We start from the raw sequence: 16,763 nt of genomic DNA, 5'->3' as shown, positions 1-16,763 counted from the left end.
ATAAGTAATAAATACCAAGTGACCCATGTTACAGACGAAGAAACTGAGGCACGGGAGCCATTCGGGTGTCGGTGGTGACTCAGCAGCTTCACTCCCGTGCCCGCGCTGGTAATCCCACAGGACATCCGTGGTGTGGGGTGTCCCCTTGCTCTCTGGAACGTCAGGCCGAGGTGGGAAGCCAGCTATGTTGTGACACCACCCAACATGCAGGGACCAGAGGGTCCAGGCATCCTGAGTAGGGCACGCTATGTGCTCCAAGGACCATTCTGGGACCTGGAAATTCCGGGTTCAGTTAGCGAGGAGAGGGAGGAAAGAGAGAATCATCGTCCGGTTATATGGCTGACGCTGTTGAGACTCACAAGCCGACGAGTAGCAGGGAGCGAGCATTCAAACCTGGCTTATCAGCCACCTGTCCAGGGCCCCCACGGCCAGGAGTTTCTGAGTTTCCAGAACATCACAGCGGCTCGGCCTCTGTCGCCTGCTGTTCGGGAGGACCTGAGGGACAGGCAGGCCACACCCTAAGCAGGCTCCTACCCCTGCCTTCCTGTCTTGCCTGCTCCTGCCTCTTCTCCAGGCACAGCCGGAGCCCTCAGCAGGCCGCAGGGCAAGAGCCGGTGGCCGTTTGTCCCTTATCACCTGACACACACCCTCTGGCCCCGTGTCGCTGCAGCGGGGACTGCCAGTGGTGCTGGGGGCTCCGCTTGGCAGGTCACAGAGCCCGGATCCTGGGGTAAGACACACAGACTAGGTCGAGGATCCAGTGTGAAAGGCGGGGCTCCCCCAGGCTTGGGCAAGGTGGAGAGAGGCCCCAAGAACCAGGAAACGCACTCTTTTTCTGGGGAGGCCACCGCAGGAGACATTCACGTTCTTCCCTTTCTCCCCTGGTTCCGTGTTCGTCGCCTGGGAGGCCATGTGTGCTGCTGTTAGTAAACCTGACTTCTGGGACCGACGGGGCTTGCGAGAGCAGGGTCCGCTTTCTGCATGCACCTGCACCCTTGTGCACTCCCTTGCCCCCGCACCCAGCTGCGGTGTCCCTCCCGCCACCCGCCATTTGCCCACACCGGGGCCCAGAAATGCACAGACGCTTGCTCTCTTTCTTGCTATGAGCCTGTCCCTGTGGAGTAATCTCCATCTTCCGTAAAAATGGCTTTGGGCTGGTGGGGGAGAGACCAGAGCCGGGCACAGGCTCAGGTCTGGGTGGCCGGGCCTGTCAAGAGGCCTGGGCTCAAGCTGAGACGGTGAATACAGTTAAATTGCTGTTAATCTCCCAGCGCTCAGGCCCTGAAGCAATAGAACGGGAGCAGCCCTTCGATATTGATGGCTCCTGCACCTGCACAGTCCCCCCTAGGACCCGTGCTGTGCCCTTGGCTGCTGGGCATTTCCCCAAGGAGAGTCTCCTGTGTGGCATCACAGGGACCAGGCTGGGGCCCCAGCCGCCACGGGGTGGGCACCAGGTGGGGAAATGTGAGGACTTCCCCGGAGACGGCTGCCGAGAGCTGCAGGCCCCAGAGTGGCAGCTGGGAGCCCAGCGTGTCGCCTGCCCTGCCAGGGTGCCCTCTGCCATCCCCATTCCCCAGCCGTGGAATCCGAGATAGGCTGCGTGGGGACGTCTGTGGTGGGGGCAAGGCTGTGGCCCCAGGACTGCGGGACGGAGGGGAGGGCACGTGCCAGGCCGGACAAAGCCAGCTGCCCACAGAAGACTGCTAACGGCAAATGAGGGTCACTGGCCTCCCCTGCTCCGAAGGTCAAGGGGCTTTCTGTTCCTCCCACTCTGGCCCTGTCTGCCTGGTTGTTCAGGTCCCTGGTGGAGAGCTCTTACCACGGGCAGCCCCCAAGCCTGGGCTGTGGGTTCCATTGTCTTAGAGTCTGGGAAGGTGTCTCCCTGGTGGATCCTCTGCCCAGCTCCTCCTGCGTCCAGACTCTCCCCCACCCTACCGCACCCACCCCTCATCCCCAAAGTCCCTCACCCTCTCCGTGACTGTCCCTGAGGACTCTTAGGACAACTTGCCCTCTCCCCCCCAAAGACTCTACTGCTGCACCTGTGTACCTGGAGGGCAGGAACAAGTTCTAGGCTTGTTGAAATGGGGAGAATGCTTTGCATCAGTCAGGTCACCCCAGACCAAGGGAGACCCCATCAGAGGAAGGTCACTCTCAAATCCCAGACCAGAGAATTTACAGGCCTGAGGGTCCACGGAGGTCATTGTGTTGAGCCCCTTCGTCTCCCAGAGAAGGAAATTGAGACCCCACGAAGGAAGAGAACTTAGGCAGAGTGACCCAGCAAGTCAGGGGCTGAGATGACGTCAGGGCCCCGGATCAAAACAGGGCAGGTTTGTATTGCAAAAGGATCTGAGTTTGAGTCTGGGCTACACATGCACCATCTGCGTGACTCTGGGCAAGTTACTTAATCTCTGTGAGTCTCAGTGAACATATCTGAATAATGGGCACATAGTATCTACAAAAGCAAACAAGGTGCGAGCACAGTGCCTGGTACTGAAACGTGTATTCAGCGTGTAGTTTCTGTTCCTCTTGGCTATCGTTATTCGATAGCAGTGGGCTATTTAATCAGTTTATCATGGGGGGCTGTGTATTTGGGGGTAATAGAAGATGTGTTTCTGATTTCCTCTCTTGGTGAGCTTTCGTAAGACTAAACTTCCAATTGACTAGGAGGGTTTAAACACGGCCTGCCTGGCCGCAGGGGGATGGCCTACACGACCTCTCAGGATTTCTTCCTGGAGTCCCCCAAATGTCACATGCCCCGGAGCTCCCCCCGCTGTTCTGTCAGAAAAGTTGCTCGACCACTAAACCCTGGGTGCAGATGGGGAGGGGGCAGGGATACAGGTCTCCGACTAGCCCCCTGTCCTGTGAGAGGGCCTTTCTTCTGAGGAACGCCCATCCTGGTCCTTCCCTTGCTGCCCTGGGGTGAGAGGGGGCAGGAAGTAGGCATGACGGCAGCCAGTGGCCTCTGCCTGAATCAAGAGAAGTTGCTAAGGACAGCACTGTCTCTTTACCCCAAGCCGGTCATCCCACACGTGAGGTGTCCAGCATGATCAGGGCTAGGCTGGGCGGGGGGGGGATCTACCCTAACCCTCCTCTGTGACACTGGATAAGCCACCTTCTGCTGGGCCTTGGGGGCCCTGTTTGCGTTTTCCTGCACAGGTCAGAGATCACCGTGGGTTCTTAGAGTTCTTGAACTTCTGTGTACTAACGATCTTTGTGCAGGAGTGCGGGAACCTGTGCGTACATAGACACACAGGTTTGTGCACATGGGTGTCGTGTGTGCAGGGGTGTGTGTGTGTGTGTGTGTACGTGTGTCAACAATGTCACAACCTAAGGCTGTGTATTCTCTGTCCTCTAAGGATCAAGACAAGACCAGGCCTCTGTCCACCCTGGCCAACTTGGCCATCATCATCACAGATGTCCAGGACATGGACCCTATCTTCATCAACCTGCCTTACAGCACTAACATCTATGAGCATTCTCCTCCGGTAAGATGCTCCCTGGCCCTCGTGGGGCTTCCCTCTGAGCTTCCGTTGGGGACGGGGGCCCTGTTTGGTAGGACAGACTCTTCCTTGGCATTTCTTATTCCCTTCAATCCCTGCGCATGTCAGTGATGGGTGTCTTGGCACAGTGAAAACCCAACCCCCTCTTCATACCGCACCCCGTGTCCTCACCCTCTCACTTCATCCCCAGAGGGTTCCAAGAAGCAAAACACAAAGACTTACTAGCATAAACAAACAGGAGCAGCTCAGAAAGATTTATGTGGGATACTAGGGATGCCTGCGGAACCAGCCTGGTCTGGAGAGCACATCTGGACTCAGCCAGGCTTACCCAAACAGATTTGGGCTCAGCCATATTCGTGGGTCGAGCTGCCTCTCCCAGCCAACCAGTGCTGCCTAAGATGGCGGCCGTTTACCCCCCTCTCCCCAACCCTCTCTGGCCTGGCTCTTCTCTTAACTGCTGTGTCTTTGGATTTCTCAAGTCCACGTTTCCAAAAGAGGCACCTGATTGGCCGTGCTCGTGATTTTGTGCCACGTTGCACAGTCACAGATCTCCAGCCAGCCTGGAGATTGGCTGCCCTTGGGCTCTGTGTCTGCCTCTGGTTCAGTCGGTTGTGACTGGGAATCTTCGAGACCCAGACGTGCTACTGCCTGCTTGGCAGGGGCTGGGAGCGGGCAGCTTCACTCGCCCATCCCTTGCCTGGTCGCCATCCGTGGTTTTGTGCAAACTCGACTAAAACACACACTGGGCTGATAAATTAAGAAACGCTGGCTCCTCTCGGCAGGTGCAACCCTGGACATGCAGCTTGGGGAGTCTTTCCTGTGGAAAGAAAAACGTGCCCTTCCTTTTGACAGAGCTCGGTGTGCTTAGAGGAAAGACACACAACTTGGAGAGCAAAGCAGGGCACCCACATGCACACCTGCATAGGCTCACAGGATTAGGTTATCAGTGAAAGGCAGGCTTCCCTTGATCAGGGTGAAGACTGTACCTGTAAGGCCACCCCAGGCCAGGGAAGCCTGACCTCCAGTTTGGAGGCTGTGGTCCATCCTGACCATGGCATCCTCGAAGCACTGTGCTTTAGTCTCCGGGTTTGTGGGGGTAGTAGCCACGTCTTTCTTGGGGCCGGGTATGGGCTGGAGGACGTAACAGGCAAGATCCTTTTTAGTCTCCTGCTGCAGGCATCTGGAGATGTTTTTGGGGTGGAGGGGAACATCTCAATGCCCCCCCCCCCACCTTCTCTTTCTTAGTGGTCCATGGACAGCAGGACCTCTAGCTTTTGAGGCTAAAGGCTATCTCCTTCCAAAGTCTCTTTGCTACCCCCACATCTTGTCAGCCCAGGGAGTCCTTCCCTGGCCTTTCAGAGAAGATAGGCCCTTCCAACTGTCCCTGGCCCCTAGATGTCCCCTTCTTAGCACTCAGCGCTCTTGGACAGCTGGCTCAGCCTCTCCTTCCCTGCTAGACTGGAAGCGTAGTTGGGCAGGGATTGGGACTGCTGTGGGCAGAGCACATCAGGGGTGCTAAGGATGTGTTTGTGGAGTGAATGAATGAATGAACGAACGAACGAACAAACGATGTCCTGGTCAGACCAGCCCTCTCACCATCCTGCCATCCTCATCACCCCTTATGGCCACTCCTATCACCAGTACAAAATCTGCCCGTCTGTTGGTTCCCAGCTCACTGGCCACCTTTCTTTGATTTTTTTTTTCCTAGCTTTATCCTCACCAGCCCGTAGACATAACCAGCCATTTCTTTCCCTCAGCCCTCCCTGTGTTGCATAATTTACCACTGAATTATAGTTGTCCCTATAATGTTCACCGACGTGTGAGTGGGTTATTTTGGAGCTCCTGGTAGTCAAGGTACCTGAGTCTCTGGGACCCGGTCTCAGGCTTCCAGTGGGTCTCCCAGGGCATCGTGCCCAGGGCTGAGTGCAGAGAAGATGCTCAAAGCCAACTTGTTGGTTGAAGTGAGGATGTGATGGCGACCAGGCAGCCAGGGAAACTGGGAGCAGGTCCCCGCACCTTGGCCAAATCACACACACTCTGGATGGCTTCCTCACTGGGAAACAGACTGGGAATATCTACAGTAGTGTCTCCATCCCCCGAGGGCTTCAAGGATTAGAGGTTGCATGCTTGTGTAGAGTACCCAGTGAGGCATTCGGTCACAGTGGTTATGAGTCGGTTGTCCCTTTGGCACTGTGAGGCCACTAAAGCCAATGCCCCAGGAGCTCCCAGGGAGCAGGTGTGAGCCCCACCACTTAGGTCACGACTGGGCTCAGGGGAACCAGACGAGGAAGTAAGGGGGAGGTTTCAGACTTTCCCGGGCACCCACAGAATCTTCTCGTGGGCACACAGCTCGGCCTCTCCACCCTGTCCCCACACTTAAAAGGAGCACTGTCACTTGTGTGTCCCTAGCACAGCTTTTTCTGCTGCAGGCCGATTCCCATATACTCCAAGCGTGATTTTCCCAGGCTTCTAATCGGTTTCCATGCCTTGATCCGGGCCCTGCGTGTCCCTTTACAGTGTGGAATCCTGACTTAACTCAGTACTTCCCAGGCCGGCCGGGGCCAAGGAGCACTGTGGCAGGCCCAGCCTCCTCGACCCGAGGACCCAGGCATCCCCACTCCCAGCCTTGCCTCTGCTGGCCTCGGGGCCTCCATTCGGACCCCGGCCCACTCTGCCTCACTCTTCCTCTTTATCTGCGGCTCCCAGCATGTATGCCTCTCTCTATCAGTGTATCGGGCCAGCATGCCTCATCTAAAGTGTATATATTACCTAATAAAATCCTTCTTATTTGGGATTATTGCATCAAATTTTAATTTCCTCACTCGAGCAGCGGCATGTCGACCTGCCCGTCAGTGAAGGACCGATAGAAGGTGAAAAGAGCGGATAAACTGCACAAATTACTGCCAGCTGATGCCTATCAGCCCTTTGACTGGAATTGACTGGAATTAAGGACTGAGAAATAGGATTTTCTGCCTCAGAATCTGCTGTGGCAGCTCTTGTCGGAAGTCCCCTGCAGCCCCCACGGGCCCCCTCCCCCCACGGGCACCTCCCACCTCCTGAAGCAAACTGTGTCCACCATTCAAGTCCTTAATCCTGTCATGGAACCAGGAAAGCAGTCCCAGGGGAGAGAGGTGGGCTGGGACCCCTGAGGCCCGGCAGAGCCTGATGGGTTATAGCTCCAGCTCCTGTCCTGGCTGGCTGCTTTGGAAAAGGCAGGCCACACAGAAGGGAGACACAAGTCCCTTCTAGAGAAGTCTGAGCTCCTCTCAGCTCCGCCCCCGACTTCCCCGCCAGTACCCAGACCTCGGAGGCAGGGGCTGTTTCGCACACCTCCCCCACCCCTGGCTTTGGCACACCTAGTGGGCACAGAGCCCCAGGCCTGTCACCTCTGCCAGCCGTGGAGTCCCCCAGACCCACCTCAACCCAGCCCTCCATTCCCCAGTCATCCGCACCCCACCCACTCCCCACACTTTGGGACTTGAGACCAATTCTGGAACCCTCTGAGCCTCCGTTTCCTCACATATTCCCCCGCACTGGGGCTTGTGAGGAAAACGTGAGAGTACCTGTGTTGGGTGCCCAGCGCGGTGCTTGGCACAGAGTAGGTGTTTAACCAGTGCTAGCTCTCCCTGGGCTGTTAGCTGCTCTCTCTATAGGACACCCAGAAAACACCTTACCCGTAGAACGCGTGGTATGTTTCTGGAGTGCTAGGGAGTCTGAACGTGCCGAAGTCCTTTGGAACATCACATGCATGCGCTCCCTACGGAGAGGCAACTCAGCTTGCATCAGATGCTCACGGTGGTCCCCGTGAACACTGACTGTCACGTCTATAGCATTTGCTGTGCGTCCTGGGTGCAGTTCCAAGTGCTTCACAAATATCAGTTGCTCAGGGGTGGAGGCTGTCATGATACCCATTTTATAGATGGGGAAAACAAGGCAGCGAGAGATCAAGTAACTCACTCGAAGGGTTCGCAGCCCAGACAGCCTGGCACCAGTCAAACCCCGAACCCCGTCACCATACTGCTCTATCTGCCACCAGGAGCCGGGACCCTGGGGGCCTGTGCCCCCTTAACCTCTCAGGGGAGCCTCCTTTCCCAGGAGGCCTCCTGCTTACAACATGGGTTCCTGTGACAGGAAGAGCCTCGTGGCAGGGTGGACCCTTCCCTGACCCTCCTGGGCCTTCCCACCTATTCTCCCAGCCAACCCCGCCCCTAGCTGGAGGGCCAGCCAGTTAGGGGCCTGGCTCTGGGCCAGGCAGGGGCCATGCTTCCCCATCCCCTCGTCTTTGGAAGTAAGTTTCAGTATATTGAAAATATAATTACTGAGACTCCGAAACAAGAGCCGTGGGATCCCAAGAGCCCCCATTCCTCCCCGTTAATTCCTTCTCATAACATTTCCAGTCTTTGTGGCTGCACTTGTATTAAAAGCTCAGGGTTTTATTAAAAATGGATTTATTTACCCAAAAAGAGATGAAACCCCAAACTTTGTCAGGAGTCTGTTGGATCTCACTCCCCAGAAGCTCAGGTGTGGCTCTTCCTGGGGAGAGCCGGCCTCCTCGTCATCTCGTCCTGGATTGCCTGCCGGCCCCTCGGAGCCCCACCGGCAGCCCAGGGTGGGAGTGCCCGTGGGGAAGGTGCTTCCAGGGCTCTTTGGCCACCAGGTCCCTTATTTGCACGGGCTACCACCGGCCCCGTTTCAGTCCTCCGGGGGCTCACTAGGCCCAGCTCAGCCCAGCCACTCCCGGATTGTATGCCCGGAGACCTGCAGTTGCCCCTTGAGGTTTCTTGTTTAGTGACCTTCTGGAAAGGTGTTCTGGTAGCCTCGGGGCCCAGTTAACCTGGCAGGCTAGTCTGTGCCCTCAGCAGGCCAGGGGCTGCCTGGGACCTGGGAACCCTCATACTGGAACACGTTTGGGGCCCAGACCACATGGGGCTCTAAAAAAGAAGGGGTTGTTCCCGTGTCTAGAAAGCCCATCCTGGCACCCGAGACTCACACCATTGGGACCTCCCCCTGGGGACAAATCCAGGCCCCCCCCATGTGAGGAGTGGCCCCCAGAAAGGCAGACACCCCCAAAAGTGCCCTGTGTGGGGTGATACCGGGGGGAGCAGTTAGCATAGACGCTGCAAATCTGATGAATGCCTCCTGAATGACCCCCCCCCCCTCACACACACACACACACAGATGCCTGGGTTTGGGACCATTAACTGATGTTACAGGAGAAGAGTCTGTCATCAGACCAGAAAGCCCAAGAGAGCAAAGGCTAACAGGGTTGTTGTTGTTGTTGTTGTTGTTTTAGTCACTTTACTAACTTCTAGGAGCCTTTACTACACTAAGCCCAAGGGAAGGATGGGATATGTAAGTGGTCCCAAATGTGACATGAGCTAATGCTTGTGAAGTGCTTAGATTGGTGCCTGCCACATCACAGGGACTTTCATAAATGACAGCGTCATTATCACAGAAGCTGGTAGACAGGCAGTGTTGCCTGGAGGGCAAGAGCATTTTGGAGGCAAAGTATCTGACTTTGAACCCTGGTTTCACCATTCATTTGTTGCAACGGGACCACGGCCAGGCCCCGTAACTCGAGTTCCTCAGTTTCCTCATCCGGAAAATGGGGCTTCTGGAGTAGGTGTGAGGGGGAAAGGAGTTCCTAGCAGGCGTTTGCCGTAGCAGAGTGAGTGCTTGAGAAAGAACAGAACCTGCCTTAGCGGGAACTTCCCGGGCTCTGACCCCCTTTGGGTCCTCAGAACCCACCTGGGGAGATGCTCATTTAATGATGTCTTTCTCTGACTTGGTAACAGTCTATTTCCCTCCAGGGAGTGTCATCAGAGCTCCGGGATCCTTATCCCAGCGGGGGGGGGGGGGGGGGGGGCAAGGAGGGAGCCACATCTGCTTTCTGCACGGCCTTGGCCTCGGGGCAATGGCTGTGTTTCTCCTGGAACATTCTCGCCTTCCCTCAGCCCACCCTAGAGGTGTTCCAGATTGCTGCACACCTGGGCCCAGGAGAGGATGGAGGGAGAGCTGTGCAGGGGCAGCACTGCCCCGAGTGGGTGAGGTGGTGAATGCCCCTTCTGTGTCTGGAGGGGAGGTGTCTCGCTCCCGGGCCTCCCTCCCCCTCAGAGAGCCTCCGTGTCAGAGAACAAGACTGTCTCCACAGGAGAAGGTGTTCAGGAGCACGCGGCCTGCAGACTTCACCCTCTAGCTGACAAGCAGCAAATGAGTGAGAGGCAGCATATCAAGGCCACAAGAGTTCATCATTAGACATGTAAATGCCAGGGTTGACATTTCCCTAGGGGATGGGGACAGGGCTGTCCTGCTCATTATTTAATTTTTTTTTCTTTTTAACGTTTATTCATTTTTGAGAGACAGAGAGGGACAGAGCGTGAGCAGAGGAAGGGCAGAGAGAGAGGGAGACACAGAATCCGAAGCAGGCTCCCGGCTCTGAGCTGTCACCACAGAGCCCGACGCGGGGCTCGAACCCACGAACTGCGAGATCATGACCTGAGCCGAAGTCGGACGCTTAACCGACTGAGCCACCCAGGCGCCCCTGTCCTCCTCATTATTAACCAGGGAGAACTGTAGCCCAGGCGAGAATCTCAGGCTGGCATGGTGGACAGGCTTGGCTGGCCAGACAATGGTGTGCTAGGGCCTGGAGGCTAAGGTGAAGGTTGCCGTGGGCAAGGGACGACCCAGCAAGTGGTGGTGGTGGTGAAATGAGAATCGTCTTGTATACGTTCATTCATTCAATCAGCCAACCGACCCATCAACTGACATGTGAATGTGCCCATTATATGACAGGATCTCTTCCTGGAGAGTCTTATGGCTCCAGGCCTCTGCCTGTGCTGCCTAGTTTGCCTTCCGGATCATTTTCTCTCCCTAGAAAACTACTCATTTCTCATGACCCGTCAAAATGTTGCTGCCCGTATAACCCTTTGCCAGCTCCTCCAGGTGGACTTCTGCACTTCGGGGTACATTTCCGCATCTAAGCACCCTAATGTGTGTATAGCAGTGCCTGTGAATCTGTCTGCGACCCCTCCCCATAGACTGTGTACTCCCTAAAAGTGGGGACCCCCGAGTCCTCATCCTGGTGGTCCCAGAACCTGGCTCCTTCTCCCCCATTGCTGCAGGGAGGATGAACAGGGTGTGGGACAGAGCCATTTGAGGCAGGAACTGTGGGTGGTACTGCTGGATAGGGCATGGTTCCTAGGGCCTTGGTGGCCTCCCGGGTCATCCCTAGAGATACTCACTTTCAGGATTTATGATGCTTTCGTTAGTAGAGTAATTGATCCATGTTCTCCTTTACTGAAGTCCTAGTGAAAGCAAGGTCCCAGGGTTATTGCTGTTACCCATACTACGCTGGGACAAATGACACCAGAAAGGTGCAGCAACCCTCCTGACGTCCCACAGCAATTTGATGCGTGGTTGAGATAGAGATGAGATCTCTTGTCCCCCAGCTAGATGCTCTTCTTTCCTGGGTGGTCACACCAGATGGAGGCAGATGGGGAGGGGAAGAGAGAATGATAGCATCAGCAAGATTGGGCCTCCCCATGGGACTCTGAGGTGTTTGCCAAGGCCTCAGTGTTATGTCCTCAGGGTGATGGGGACAGCCGAGACCTGAGCACTCAGCAGCTACTTCCTAGGCTGGCCTTGCAGCAGGGAGGCCGCCCGGGGGCTGGACAACCAAACTCAGGTCCCTCCTCTCTCCTGCCCAGGGCACAACCGTGCGAGTTATCACTGCCATTGACCAGGATAAAGGACGTCCCCGGGGGATTGGCTACACCATCGTCTCAGGTAAGGCCTTGGGAAGGGAACTGAGTGGATGAAGGAGGGACGAGCCAGGAAGGAGGAGAGAGAGGTGCTTGGGACTGAGGCTAAGATGTTGGGGGCTGCTGGGTGGTGTCGGGTGACAGGAGTGTGTGACACTGTCCAAGGTCCGAGGCATCTGAGCACTTTGGGGCTCCGAGCCCGGGTCATTGGGGACGCCCATCTAACCTCCTTCAGTGCTCTGTTTTTGTTTTCTTTTCTGACTTGATGAAAGGGTGGCATTTGTACATCATTTTAGAATGAATAGAGCTACACCTCAGCTGATTCATGCTCCCATCACATTTCTGACCATTGGGAGTTCATGTCTGGTCGCAAGGGAGGCACAGAGCCCCTCCTCTCCCACCCGCTCTCTCGGTTGAGTGGAAAGGTGACTGGCTACAAAGAAGGTTCTGGGTGATGGCGTCCCTGACCTCCTATCCCCACCCAAAGATGGATCATGTAGCAGCTCCATTTGGCTGTCCCAGGACTGGGTGGCTTTGGAGAGAGGGAGCCGGTGACAGGCCCATGAGAGGCTGCTCACTCACGCACACTCTCTGGCTCTGTCCCTGTGTACCCGGCCCACCACACATGTGTCCTCCTTCCCTGCCCACTGGTCCTTGAAGGGTCAGCCTAGTGCATGGGGGCAGGCCAGACTGATGGCCAGGAGGATGGCAGGCCACCAGGCCAATGTCTACCCCGGCGCCTCTCCTGACCACACCTCCACAACAGAGAGCAACATTTTTGGGACATATTTTCCCTAAAACTCAAAAGACACCAAGGTGTAGTGATGAAGAACGTAGAGGATGGAGTCTCATGAGTGTATTGCCTTGGGATGGTCTCCATACCTCAGTTTCTCAAACATAAAATGGGAGCAGTAAGAGTACCTACCTTGGATGGTTAAGGGTCAGAAGACTTAATATATGTAAAGAACCCAGTTAATGGATCTAAGGTCCTTTATAAGTGTTAGTTGCTGTTATTATTTTTATTGCTAGCAGCCAATAATAACCTTGCAAAGTTGGGGATTAGCTGGTGGGAAGAAGCACCCCTCATCCTCAGGAACGCAGGAAATCAGGAGCATTGTGGATTCCCTGTGATCTGCAGCTGCTGGCATGACTACCATTGTGTCTTCCAGCCCAGGACCCAAAGCAAATTCCACCCCAGCTCATGTGGTCAGCAGCAGCATAGATTCGGGCCTCTCTTCCCCCACCCCACTTCCTCCCCATTCTGGTGCCCCACACAAGACTCAGCAGAGTAAACACCAATATGTACTTGTGGAAGGAAGGGAGGGAGGGAGGGAAGGAGGGAGGGAGGGAGAGAGGGAGGAAGGAAGGAAGGAAGGAAGGAAGGAAGGAAGGAAGGAAGGAAAGGAGGGAGGGAGGAAAGGAGGGAGGGAGGAAGGGAGGAAGGAAGGAAGGAAGGAACGGAGGAAGGAAGGTAGGTAGTGACTCCAGGGTAGTGGGTTTTCAAATTCCAGAATGCCCAAGGATCACCTGGGGCTCCTACCAAAAATAGAGTCCTTGGCACCCATGGAGAGTTTCATGCTGTGGAACTAGGGTGGGGCTCAGGAATGGTCCTTTCTCACAGTGCCCCAGGTGCAGATGGTCCTTAGGCCAGGGTGTGGGAAAGCTAGTCCTAGGAAGGAAACCATTCTGTGGGAAGGCAGAGTCCCCCCCCCCCAGAATTTGGGGGCCCTCTCCCACTGAGCAGAGGAGGGAGGCCCATGCTGGTGTTGGTCTCCTTTATGAGTTTTTCGATTTGGGAAGCAAATGAAGTGCCTCCCAGGGGCAAGGGGCTTGTGCTGGAGAGCTGCAGAAACACCAGTGAACCCCAAGGATGATAGTTGAGGGGTCAGGATAAGGTAACAGCGTGAAGGGGACACCAGGCTGGGTGGGGGATTGTCTCCTCATCTCATTGCCTGTGTGCTGGTTCCAGACATACCCCCACCTGGATGAGGTGGGGAGCAAGGAGCCAGGAGCTAGCCTGCAGTCACGGCCAGACGGGAAATTCCTGCAGTGACACTGAAAGGCCATCCTCCAGGGTGTTGGTCCATTCCAGGTTCATGCTGGGTGCTAGGCCACCAGCCTCAGACCCTGAGGCCCTCTCCAGCCTTCAAAGATGGCCCCAGCCAGCTCTCCCTCCTCACCCCATCCCCTGGGAGGAGGAGGCTGGAGGGCAGAGCTGCTGAGGCTTGGGTGTCTGAGCTGGGCTCTGGAACCTGAAGTCTGGGGCCAATTGCCTGTGGCAGCATCCTATGAGATTTCCAGGGGCATGCTCTCCTGGGCCAGGTCCCCAAGTATGAACCGCAGGATGAGAAAGGAAACCCGGAATGTGAAACTACAGGTAGGCGATGTGTGTAAAGGTGGGGGCAGGAGGCAGAAACTTCTGGAAGGCCTGGAGCACTTAGCGTAGCTTTATAGGATTCCCACTACCAGCAAAGATGTGCTTTGAGGGCTTTTTTAGAAAGGTTGACAAATGGGTTTCCTCTCACATGCCAACTGTGATTGATTGGTAATGGCTGCCTGAAGAGGACCCATGAAGCCAAGCAGGCTCAGTGCGGTACTCAATTGGTAGAGCCTGTTACTGATGTGGAAAGAGAGAGGGCAGCACGTGCAGCAAATAGTTGCCATCCTTGCCAAGATAGCACTTGGACCTCGCTTATAGGGTGGACTTGATGGTCCTTTAACTCCTTCATGGGTGTTTGTCGCCACAAAACCCACAGCCCCACCCAAATGCTTTTCAGCCAGCTGGAGGAAAACGTTTCCCTTTTCCTTCCCTCCCGATCCTGCTGCCCACCTGCCTGTTCCTGCCCGCCCTTCTCTGGCCCTGGGATGGCATGGTCCTCCTGCAACCTGGCTTCACTGTGAACCTAAAGCAGGCAGACCAGCAGAAGGGCAAAGTCCCCCAGGGGAGCAGGAGACTGAAAGCTAGGATGTGGCCTCAACTCTACTTCATTTGACCACCATAGACACTGCTGCAAAGCACATTGTCTCCCAAGGATCTGGCCTCACACACATGCCTTTCCAGTGATGTTAAGTCTCGGCCCTTCCCTGGGAGGCTCAGCCAGTGTCTGTTTGGCTTGAAGCAGAAAGAAGGAATGCCCCCCAAGGACATCTTCACATGGACTGCCCCAAGTTGGCCCTGAGTACCCTGTGGGAGCCTGCTTCAGCCCTCAATACTAGGGAGCTATTTTCATTGGAGAGGAAAAACGAGGGTCTTGGTGGCTCCTAGAGCCAGGTGTGAGTCCCGACAGCCACGGGGGGTGACCCAGTCTCTGGGCACCTCCAGAGCCTGGGAAGGGGGTGGCTTTGTCTGTATGTGGGTGGACACAAGTCTGAGCCCATGAGTGATCCATGGCGTGCGGTTAACCTGCTGGGCTCCTTGAGGCCCCCATCCCCTCTGGGCTGTTTATCAGCCCTGCAGCTGGGGGGATTTATGTCTGCACACCAGCGCTTTCGCCATTACTAATGACCCCTTTGTTTTGCCAAGAACAAAGAGGCCTTCAGAGGTAAGTTATGGCTCCATTGCCATCAATTTGTTCTCAGCCTCTTGTGGCCAAACTGAGACTGAAGAATGACAAGGTTCTTTTCCACAGAGGACCTGGCACGGGCCCCATCTGCTTCCTCAGCCTGTGCCTGGCCTGCCACTCACCAAGGGCATCACTTCCTTCAGGACCCGAACAAAATGGGGCTCCCATCCCCAAAGGCCAGCCCAGCCCGGGGTCTCAACAGACACCTTCCTTTGCCAGATGGAGACAGTCCTGCTTCAAGGGGCAGCTGTGGCCCTCCCCATACAGAGCACTGGACTTGCAGTCCAGAGTTGTGGGTTCAAGGTCCAGCTCTGCCACCTGCAGCAGTGTGTCAGAGAAAGGCGTTTGACCCCTCTTAACCCCGTAATCTTTAACCATGGTACAGGGTTAATAATCCCTATGGCAGATAAAATGGTGCCAGAGAGACTCTAAAGGGCCATAAAGTATTAAGCATTATTAATTATCAAGGAAAGATCAGGCCCAGGGGTCCTAGGAACTTCTATTCACTCATTTCTTCCTTCATCCATTTAAGCAGGGAAGCGGTTGAGAGGGCAGGTTCTGTGGCTGCTGTCCAGGGTGCTGACCGCTAGCTGTGCTGGCCAGTACGGTTGCCCTGTGGCTACTGAGCTCTTGATATGTGGCTAGTCTGTAAGATAACCCAGGGGATTTTGAAGACTTATTATGCAAAACAGGTTATAAAGCATCTCATTAATAATGTCTTATATTGATGACATGTCGAAGTCATATTATTTTAGATAGACTGAGTGAAATACAACATATTATTAAAATTAATTTCATCTATTTTTTTAATGTTGAATGTTTTTAATGTTTAATGGCTACTAGAGAATTTAAAATACCACATGTGGCTCACATCCTATTTCTGTGGGCAGCTCTGTTCCAGAGTCAGACCACCTTGCTCGCCTGCTACCACTGACTGTGTAACCTGCATCAGTTTTTCAGTCTGTGAAATGGAAAGTAGGAGTAGCCTGAGCCTCATAGGGAAGCTATGCACATACAGAGAGCAAAGACACATAAGTATGTAGAAGAGTGTCTGATTTTATAGTAAGTGCTCAACAAATGTGCGCTCTTGGCATCCACCTGCATTGGATCAAGGGTTTTCTCTAAGCCAAGAGCTGTGCTAATGTCCTGAGAATGTGTGGGACTGGAGGCACTGTCTCAGCCTCTGGAACCTGTAGGGTAGGTGGGGAAGCAGACTGAGATACGTGGGCTGTGTCGGTAGCTATTGACATGGAGTGATGGCTCCCTGGAAGGTCCATTAGACTGTTCTCTCTACTTCTCTGTATGTTTGAAAATATCTGTAATAGGAAGTGAGGAAGAATCCATGGGAGGGGCCACCTCCCCCAGCCGTTGCTGGGGTGAGGATACTCACCGAGAAGGGATCATCTAAGCTGCCCCCCAACTGATGAGCAGGAACTACCCGGGAACTGTGGAGTTAGGGTGTTACAGGCAGAGAGCACAGTGTTTACCAGGATCCCAGAGCAGGAGAGAGTGCGGTACATTTGTGGAACTGCAGTAATCCAGCATGGCTGAGCGCAGCCTGCAAGGGAGACCTTGGGGAGGGGAGGCCACAGAGGGAGGCAGGGCCCAGCCATGCAGGGTGTGGAATGCCCAGCTCAGGAGAATGCCAGACCTTGCTCCTGAGGGTGGTAGCAAGCCAGTTCTAGGGGTGGGTGGGTGGCGGGGCGGGGGGGGGGGTGGGAGATGTTGTTGAGGTGTGTTGTGTGAAGCTCCAGTGGTCAGACTGGAGCCAGTGGGCTGGAGGAGGGCAGGCAGAACAAGCAAGCCCAAGGGGAGGCTGCCGTGGTGTCCCCCAACTGGCTGTCACATTGGGAAGCCGAGATAGCAGAGCCAAAGGAGGATGAGGAGGCCGAGGTGACAGGAGGTGACTGATGGGGCAGGTGGCACAGGACCGGCCCACA

At 55.2% G+C, this 16,763-nt stretch overlaps 1 protein-coding gene across 1 annotated transcript in view; it reads left to right on the top strand.

Annotated features, from left to right (window-relative positions):
• Positions 1 to 16,763, top strand: part of LOC116738373 (cadherin-23-like) — a 186,758-nt gene that overhangs the window by 108,683 nt on the left and 61,312 nt on the right. Inside the window, exons 10-11 of the mRNA XM_032595163.1 lie at positions 3,357 to 3,485; positions 11,207 to 11,285. Coding sequence (XP_032451054.1) covers positions 3,357 to 3,485; positions 11,207 to 11,285 — 208 coding nt within the window. The remainder of the gene's footprint in view (positions 1 to 3,356; positions 3,486 to 11,206; positions 11,286 to 16,763) is intronic.

This window comes from Lynx canadensis, chromosome D2, assembly GCF_007474595.2.
Source record: "Lynx canadensis isolate LIC74 chromosome D2, mLynCan4.pri.v2, whole genome shotgun sequence".
In the NCBI taxonomy this organism is placed as follows: Eukaryota; Metazoa; Chordata; class Mammalia; order Carnivora; family Felidae; genus Lynx; species Lynx canadensis.
Note: the sequence above shows the minus strand (reverse complement) of the source record. Positions and strands in the feature narration are given on the sequence as shown.